This window comes from Hypanus sabinus, chromosome 6 (assembly GCF_030144855.1).
Source record: "Hypanus sabinus isolate sHypSab1 chromosome 6, sHypSab1.hap1, whole genome shotgun sequence".
NCBI lineage: Eukaryota > Metazoa > Chordata > Chondrichthyes > Myliobatiformes > Dasyatidae > Hypanus > Hypanus sabinus.
This window is the reverse complement of record NC_082711.1, coordinates 145,537,344-145,547,266: the sequence shown is the minus strand read 5'-3', so window position 1 is coordinate 145,547,266 and position 9,923 is coordinate 145,537,344. Positions and strand designations below refer to the sequence as shown.

General features: G+C 41.3%; 1 protein-coding gene across 1 annotated transcript; it reads right to left on the bottom strand.

Moving 5' to 3' along the window:
• Nucleotides 1–515: 515 nt before the first annotated feature.
• On the bottom strand, nt 516–1,850 carry LOC132395926 (claudin-4-like). The gene has a single exon (XM_059973134.1). It carries the CDS (start codon nt 1,450–1,452, stop codon nt 802–804), a length of 651 nt encoding a protein of 216 aa, XP_059829117.1. The 5' UTR covers nt 1,453–1,850; the 3' UTR covers nt 516–801.
• Between the last annotated feature and the right edge of the window lie 8,073 nt (nt 1,851–9,923).

Here is a 9,923-nt window from a genome sequence, read left to right as displayed (position 1 = left end):
TTTAAAAAAAAACTCCTTTGTAAGAGTTAATTTATAGACACAGCGTTATTTTGGTTCTCTGGAGCCGGAGCTCAAGGAACACAAACGTCTCCGTGTCTCTGTGAGGTGTTCCATAAAACTGAGCTCCCCCCCCCCCCCCCAAACCTAATAATCCCAGGTCATCATGTTCCACAAATTTCTCTCGTTGAAATAATTCTGAGTTTCAGGTCTTTCTGAAAAGTTTATTCATTAACATGCATTTTACAAGCGTTGAGTATATTTGCACTGAAATGAATCCCCCCCCCCGTACAGCCCTCCTTCAGACTATTTTCTTGCAACTCATTTGTTAAAGTATACATTCTGGAAGTACATAGAAAGCATTGGATTTGCGACTTCTCGCAGTCACCCCCCCCCCCCCCCGCATCTATAATGCACTTGCAGCGGTGTCGCTTTCTGCATGAGACGCCGTTGTCCATCGTAAAGGCACAAACCCCGGGTTATCGGCATTGTCCCGGATTCACAGAGCAAGGGGCCGCTTAAAAAAAACAACTCAAAAGGGAAAAACCGGCAGGGAATCACGGCACAAATACAAGAATCACAATCAAACGCTACTTCGCTACTATATCTGGTGAAATACGTCACACTACTACATACACATGCATGCACACTCACCACCAAGTTACTTTGTCTTGTGAATTTAACAATAAGTTGAACGGAAAAAAAATCAATATAAAAGGACAATAAAATCACTCCAGAGTGGCGTCCTCAGGAGTTCAAACATGCTGGGAAGCCCCGGAGGGCGGCCACTGACTAATGGCCCTGTCACACATAGTCCTTCCTGTCGTACCCACTGTGACCTGTGGACCTGGCGGCAGAGTAGGCCACTCTGGAAGGCGTGTACTTGATATCCTTCGGGGGGCAGGAACAGCAGAGCAGAGCCCCTCCGAGGATCAGCAGACCCGATGTTCCCCATCCGATGTAGAGGGAGGCGCCAAGTTCTCTCTTCTGGGCGTCGGTGACCAGCGGGTTGTAGAAATCTCTGATGATAGTGTTCGCTGACCAGGACACCGGGATCAGGATCAACACTCCACAAAGAATGAAGATAATTCCAGCCACAATCATAATCTTGGCTTTGGTCGCCTCATCATCGATACAGTTGGTACACTTGGCTCCGACGATGGAGATGAGGATGCCCAGGACTCCCAGCACAATGGCAATGATGGTCAAAGCTCTGGAAGCCTGGAGGTCTTGCGAGAGCGCCAACAGCGAGTCGTACACTTTACACTGCATCTGCCCGGTGCTCTGAACAATACAGTTCATCCAAAGACCTTCCCAAATGATCTGCGCCACCACGATGTTACTTCCAATGAAAGCGGTCACCCTCCACATGGGTAAGGCACAGGCTATAATGGCTCCCAGCCATCCGATCACTCCCAGGGATAATCCCAGGATTTCAAGTCCAGCATTAGCCATTTGTCTTCGAAACCGTTGCTCTAGCGAACTTCCAAAGAAACTACGGTGCTCGCCAGCCGCGCTCCTTCTCTGCTTCACTTGTTGCGGAGAGAGGCGGTTTCCAATTGGAGCAGTCTCCGCAGTGTGACCGCGATTACCAATCAGCTGCTTCACAGCGGCTGGGCGGCCGAGGCGGAGTCAGCCGGAGCTCAGGTGCAGACGGCAGGGCTAACGGATCATCGAGCAGCTTTTGCAGGTTCCATTTCGGAAATGAAACCCTCGCATCCTTTAACGCACAGCACCTGTTGCGCCAACCCTTTGGCACATTTTGAAACCCTTGTCTCAGTTTGACCCAGGACGAAATCCTGAAAATTTGTGAAAAGGAGTCCTCCTCGCCGCCCCTCCCCCAGCGTACTCCTGTTGCAGGTGCGGGTTGGCTGCTGTGTCCCTTGAGGACTGTAACCTTACTGCCCATTACCTCAGTTACCGTACGTGCGCAGTCGTTCCTGACCTCTCAATCCTCCTCCTCCCAATTCCTTGAAACAAAAATACTATTCGGCATTTTTGAAAACAAAACGGAGCAAGGTAGCGAAGTGAGAATATTTAAAGGGAAGTTCTTATTACAGGTTTTCGGTTCTGAGATGAAGTTCTTACCGAGTCTAATTTTCATTGAATTGACAGTCGAGTGCACTAATAAATAAATAGTAGCTTATATATACTAATCTATTCTATGATGAAAGAAACTTTATTGTAAACGGGAACGCGTTCCTGAACAAAAAAAATCTGAGGAAAAAAACATCAGACTAGCTATTTGTCTTCCTAATACTGGCTTGGGTAAACAAAGGAAACGGAGTTTTATTTCAATACAAACTGCGTCATTGTTTTTTTCGCTTTTTTTGGAGAGACAACAAAAGTTACATTGGAGGTACTATCAACCTCACTGCGTAATTAGAGCTGAACCTGGGGAGCAAAAGGTGATTAGGCATAAGAAAGACCATACAGACAGACCACTCTAGCTAGTGCTCCAGAAAGGGTTCACAGTTTACACCGTTACAGGAACAATGTCTCTAATCCAGAATTTCCATCTTGAATTCCATTTGAATAGCACTTTAATAATGGCTACATTTAATTTTGGTTTGCTTTGGTATATGTCTCCTTGAAATGGTCTCATGAGATCTTTTGGGCGTGGTGAGTTTTCTCTAGCCATTTACCATAATGTACCTCCTTAAGGTGACCCTCCAATCAAGGATGAAAGTCCCAAGGCTTTTCAGCATTTCATATGGTCCAAAAACTGTATCCCATATCAAGAATTGGTCATGTGCATTTGGTCTATTATCTCTGTATCTAGAACACCTGATTTTTGTTTTGAGCATCAAAATTGGAGACTACTGATCAGAGAATAATACAGTTTCAACATTGTTTTCTCTTGTATTCTTTTCTGTTGTACATTTATTGCCTTTGGCTGCTGTATTAGAATAGTCATGGATCATAACGTTGAGCTACTAAAACTCATAAATTCCATTGACTCTGGTTCACAGCTAATTCAGAATCATTGATGAAGAACGTGTCATTTATTTCAGCTGTGATTTACAGTGCTTTAACTTTGTAAACATTTCATAAGCTATCATTTGCCTACTTTTTCTAAGCTTCCTTCACTGAACTCACATCCTTTCCCAGTTTAGCAATCTTAAGCAAATTTGATCAATTTTGCTTTTGATGTGAATTTTAATCTATTTTGGTCAAAACCCTTTTAGCGGATGTGTATTGTGTATGTCTCTTGGCATGTTTCTTAACAATCCACCCAAATCTATCCAAAACCACCAAGTATGAACTTAACCAAATGTATTCCATTTGAACCTGTTCAATTTCTTTTGAAGGCACAAACAGGTTATTGTTTTGTAATTTCCTTACCCAACATGAGACACGGGTTCTGTAAATGTCTAAAAAGCTGATAGGGCACATTGACAATGGTATTTGTATAAAAATAGTTATCAGGTTTACTGGTAATCATTTCCATTATTTTGCACAGTTTTGAAGTATGGCTAATGAATGTAAAGCCAACAGTCTGTGCTTTGGTCCATTTTGAAATGGAAATTATATAGATCTCAGTTTAATCCATTGCTAGTATGCCAATGTCTGGATAATATTTTGGTGATCATCAGTCATCTGATCAGTTGTGTGGTGGGAAGGATAGTTACTCTCAAGAAAACTGTAGCATGATATACTCCATGGTAAATCATTCAATATGACTTGCTCCATAGAATGACAGCTTAGGATGGTTTGCTTAATAGGAGGATGCTCCAAAATATATTGTGTATGATGGGGTTTCTATATTTCCCCTTCATGCCTCTTCCCTGGTAATTGCAAACCTGATTCTTTACTGCACTGATTGAACAGGCTATGAGGAAACAGAAACAGGAGTTCAAGGGCAGCTTGATTAATATAGGGAATTAAATTATAAAAATGTTGGCCATGTGAAAACTAATCTTACCACTTGCTCACAGACCCATCGAAAGTGTACTTCAAAAGATTTCCTCTATCCCATACTTACAATTAAGTTGTTAACACGGTGATTACAAGAGAGAAATTACAAAACATTTCCAAGGTTCCAGTTCTATGACTTTGCCAAATTTATATAACACCCCTAATGCGAATGTTCCCTGCATGGCTGAACAAGGAACATTTGTGGTTTAAGGGCTTAATAATATTAACTTCATGAACATGTCCCTGAAGTTGAAGGTCAGACAATTTTGATACCTATAGCCAGGGTGGTTGGTTTCCATTCAAAACTAAGCACTGTTTACCCAACAGCTATTAAAGCAACACTAAAAACAGGTTTGTAGGAGCTGGCACAAACTTGCAAATTTGTTATTTTTAGTGGATGTATAAAGGTCAACTTATTCTGAAATAAATATTTTATGCTTTCTAAGGGTATTTTTTTCACTGCACTGATGTACTCACAGAGTATTAATTTTAATTGCTTCTGTTGACTTTATAAAATAATGATTTTTTCAGGAATACTATCTGCCTATGTCACTACACTATATTTCCTGATGACTTTTCTGTAAATTTCAGGCAGGAGATTGGATAAATCACTTTAGAAATTCAAATCCAAGTGCTTCCAGCTCTAGATTATCATGAGGTGGGACTGCGATGAACCCATTGGTGAATTTCAAAACTTGCATGTCATGGTGACATTCTGAGCACAGCTAATTTTGACGAGAATTTTCCATAGTCTTTCAATGAAGTTCTAAAAGGCCATGTAGAACAGTTGATGTTGATGTCCATGTTTTCTTGGATTTATTGCATGGGGAAGATTATGTCCATTACACTTCTTAAGGAGAATCTATACTGCAGTTCTGGGAAGGGTTGTGGGCTGGGGTATTTGAAGCAGACCTTCCATTGACAATACCCATAGCAGGAAACAGGAGACTCCTCTTCCATTTCTTTGATTGGAGATCTTTTACTTCAGTATGATGAGTCTTGAGATCTCCTTGCATGGTCTTCATTTCCCCTGTTCACCGTAGATTTCATCTGCTGCAGGTATCTTGTTTTGCAACTGTTGGGTGGCCGCCTCAATTTCTTGGCAAGTCAGAGTAACTGACATCATGCTGGAAAGTGTACTGTTAGGATGGAGTCAAGGGCAATTGCAGTAACATTGTGTTATTGTTCTGATTCTATTCAATCTCTTACTGAAATACTTCTTAACTCTAAAAAGCTTTCTGCTGAAGTGAAGTTAATCTACATACAGTGCAGTACATATGAACTAAATATAATTCATATTGTCCTCTTTCAGTTCAATGTTTTTTTTCATGTTCTCACACATTCTTGTTGCAGATTGACAGGCTGTGGGCTTTGGTGATCTGCTAGTTTTAGTGCAAGGGATGTGTTGGGGGTGTTTGGGATTTGCATGTTTTTGTTTCTTTTTCTTGTGCGCGGGCGGATTGATGTCTTTCTTTCAACTACTTATATGGCTTTCTGTATCCTGTGGCTATCTGGAGAAGACAAATCTCAGAGTTGTATCCTGCATACATACTTTGATAATGAACCTTTGAACAGTTTGTGGATGAAACCTGATTTTGTGCAAATGTTGAAACATGAAAGGAGGATGTTATTAAACTGAAGCTTGTTTTAAACATCCTTGGCCAATTTGCCCCTGCCATACAACATAACCTTTCTACATTCAAGGTCAATGGTAGGTCCCTGGAAAATGTAAATCACTTTTCATATCTCAGGAGCTATCTCTCTGCAAGCACTGCATAAATCACTGCTTTTAAGGTTCCAGCACAGCTTTGGGCTTTCAGGATATATTACATCAAAGGCTGAAATTTCAAACTCAACATCAAGTTCAGGTCAACCAGTCTGCAGCAATCTCTATTCAGAGACATGGTCCACCTATAATACACACCACAAAGCATCGAAGAGAAGTACTACCAATTAATTCTGCCATTGTAGAGTCCTGCATTGGCATGATAGGTGAACCACTGTCAGTGTAATTTCCATGTCAATTCATCCTGACATCTTAACCAGTTCTGCTGGGTAGCCACCTTGTCTGCACGTCTTAGACCCAGCTCCCAAAAACAAGCATCCTGCTTTGATGTCAGTCATGGGAAGAGAATTCTGGGAGGGTAAATGCTTCAAAAGCATTCTCCTTGACTAGTCACTAAGGACTCTCAACGTATGAGACATGTCCTCTTTTTGTTACTACAAAACAGCGAGAAGGTACAGGAACCAGAATACTCATATTCAACAATTTAGGAACAGCTTGTTCCCCTCTGCCAAATTTCTAAATAGTTCATGAACACAGCTAGTCATTTCTTTCTTTGCAATATTTAGTTATTTTGTAATTTCTGGAAATTTTATATCTTTGCACTGTACTGCTGCCACAAAACAATAAATTATAATAAACCTGATTCTAATTCTGAAATTATAACATTTTTGCAGACATCTGGACTCAGAGGATAATGCAGCATGGAGTCAAGGTGTCCTAAAATAATCCTATTTGCCTATATTTGACCCATATACCTCCAACTCTTTCCTATACATTGAATTGAGTAGGTGTCATTTAAATGTTATGGTATTTGTCTCAACCACTTCTCCTAGGAGCTCATTCTATTTAAGAGCCTCAACTTAAGCCTACTTCCTCTTATTTTGCTTCCCTGTTCATGGAAAAACACCATGTGTATTTATCCTTTCTATACTTCTCATGATTTTATACACCTCTATAAAGTCACTCCTCAGTCTTGTATGCTCTAAGGAATAAAGCCTTTGCTTGCTCTACCTCTCGTCATTGAATCTTGGAAACTATTGTCAATCTTCTTTGCACTCTTTCCAGCTTAAAGCCAAGTCTGTCCTTATACGCACAAAGCATCGAAGAATAAACAAAACTGTACAATAGGCCTCCTAGGCTGTGGCAGAGGAGTAATATTTGGAAAGGCATAGAAGCCATTGGTAAACAGCATAATGAATGTAAAACATTTTAATCTCCCTCTCCAACCCCTGCACTGCTAAACACCATCTATGGCCGAATCAGCATATCTGGCAGAGGACCATGCAGGTACTTGGAACCTATGGAACTAGCATGAAAGCAAGTGAAGATTGTCAGTTGGATATGGAGCTAGACTCTGTCTAATTTACCCTAACAACAATTCTCAACCCCAAGACTATTTGGAGAACCTCCAGAATGATGTCCCACTTTCCCATCATGGTTATCCTTTTGGCTTTCTGAGTACAAATCCTCCATTTTAAAATTTCTTAAGAATATAGTTTAATTAAAATATGGAAGTTTTAGCACTTCCAGGTGAGGCAACACTTCAACTGTGAGTTGGCTGGTGTGGTATACTGTGTCTGGTGCTCCCGGTGTGGCCTTTTATATATTGGTGAGACCCGACGCAGACTGGGAGACCATTTTGCTGAACACCTACGCTCGGCCAGCCAGAGAAAGCAGGATCTCCCAGTGGCCACATATTTTAATTCCACGTTCCATTCCCATTCTGATGTGTCTATCCATGGCCTCCTCTACTGTCAAAATGAATCCAAACTCAGGTTGGAGGAACAACACCTTATATACTGGCTGGGTAGCCTCCAACCTGATGGCATGGACATTGACTTGTCTAACTTCCGTTAATGCCCCTCCTCCCCTTTTAACCCATCCCTGACATACTTAGTTGTTTGCCTGTTCTTCATCTCCCTCTGGTGCTCCCCCCCCCCCTCCTTTCTTTCTCCTGAGGCCTCCCGTCCCATGATCCTTTCCCTTCTCCAGCTGTGTATCACTTTCGCCAATCACTTTTCCAGCTCTTAGCTTCATCCCACCCCCTTTCCGGTCTTCTATCTTTTCACATTTCCCCCTTCTCCCCCACTACTTTCAAATCTCTTACTATCTTTCCTTTCAGTTAGTCCTGATGAAGGGTCTCGGCCCGAAACATCGACAGTGCTTCTCCTTATAGATGCTGCCTGGCCTGCTGTGTTCCACCAGCATTTTGTGTGTGTTGTTTGAATTTCCAGCATCTGCAGAATTTCTCGTGTTTGAAGTTTTAGCACAGTTACATTAAAATTTTATCTATTCAAACTGTTGTGGATAGTGTAGTTTGGCAGAATAGTTCAGTACTCCATCAATAAAGTGCTTTCGTGCTTGACATATAACATTTACATCCAACTGTTATTAAGTTCAATCATACTCAGCCTATGCTGTTACCCCAATCAGAAATGCACACAGATATTAGGATATCCATGCATTTACAAAAGATTGGATAGGATAACCTTGATGGACTGGTAACATGTTGTTGATCACTTGGTGATAGTATGAAATCTGTATGGTTTAAAATAGCAGTAATGCTAGGTCAGGTGACATTCCTGAAAGGGGGTGGGTGTGGGTGTGGTTTGATTTCAATAATGTGCAATGACCACTAGAAACACAAAAATGTTTTGGCATTTGTTGTTCATCAGCACAGGGGTAGATTTGTGCACCTATTCTTGATGCAAATTGGATAAGTAGGTGGCTCAGAGATTTTACAATCCTCTAACGAATGAGTTAGAAATAATTGGAGGACAACTTTCAGCAGGAATTCAAAGACACTTAAGCTATTTGAATATTGTTCTCTTAAATAGTTTCACCCAAAATGGGGTTGAAATCCCAGACTATGTGGATGATCCATTAATCCATTGATCCAAAAGATGCCTGCCTGGTCAAACTCTCCTCACTGCTAAGCTCTGAAGCATCTTAGGAAACCTCCCTTCACACTCTGCTATCATTTCCATCCTGCAGTGACCAGAACATATTGTGTTAATATAGACCTATTGCCAACTAACTGTGTGAGCTGAGTAGGACACATTGGCTTGCAATTTGTCGATAGATGTCTGCTGATGCTGAAAGAATATCAGTCCCTTGTATAAACCAGAGACATTAAGGAGTAGTGAATCACTCTAATGCTGCTTTATCTGACACCACAGTAGCTAGCAGTCAGAAAATTGGGGTCAAATTTGTGCATCTGTATATAAGGAGTTTATATTCTCTGTGTGACCATGTGGGCTTCCTCTGTGTGCTCTGGTTTTCTCCACTTACCAAAAACATACGGGATAGGGTTAGTAAGTTCGTGGGCATGCTGTGTTGGCATCAGAAGCATGGCACCTCTTATGTGCTGCCCCCAGCACATGTTGATCGTAGACGCAAATGACGCATTTCACTGTATGTTTTGATGTACATGTGACAAATAAATCTAATCTTTATCTTTACCAGATCATGTAAGTGCTTTTCATTCATTATTGATTGTAATCTCTGCCAATGTTATTTGCTTAACCTGACAAAGTAGACAGCTGGCAAAAGCTGGTATTGGCTTTCAATTTAGGGAGGCTACAGATTAGAGAGGAGTGGAAAAAGGAGCATCTGTGGTGTCTGTGGATTTGTGTGTGTGTGTGTGTCTGTGTTGCAGTGGGGGGAGAGAGGGACAGACAGGGAAAATGTTGAGTCCTTGCAGAAAAAACTTGGTTTCTAATCACCTTGCCACTTGGCAAAGCTCTCCCCAAGGCCGTGAAGTAGCTGTTGTGGAGGGGCCATTTCACAGACAGATATATGAGATCCAGTCACCGTTGGTCCAGAGTCTGCCTATAAAGATCTAATGGATTGTTTTTTTCTTCCCCCTTAGTACATGGAGATACCTTACTGCTGCTTTGTTTATGTGAAATGGGCTCTGCCGCCATTTTAATCAGGTGTTTCTTGTTCAGGTAAGATAATATCAGTAAACTAACATCCATATTATTTCCTCTAATTTGGCACTGGCTAAATATAAATGGAGTTTTAGATAATATTGGTTCTTCTGCTTGGATAGGGCTGCCAACAAACCCTGTTAATGGGTAGGAGCCATGCGATGAGGTGATGAGTGGGCAGGACTGGGAGTGAGGTTGTACAGAACACAGGAGGGGAACAAGATAATCTAGTTCCTCTCCAACAAGAAAGTTTTTTTACAGAATAAAAATGTCAGCTGTTGAATGTTTCA

Excerpts from the sequence above, each read along its gene's own strand:
- LOC132395926 (XM_059973134.1), bottom strand. The coding sequence starts at position 1,452 with ATGGCTAATGCTGGACTTGAAATCCTGGGATTATCCCTGGGAGTGATC.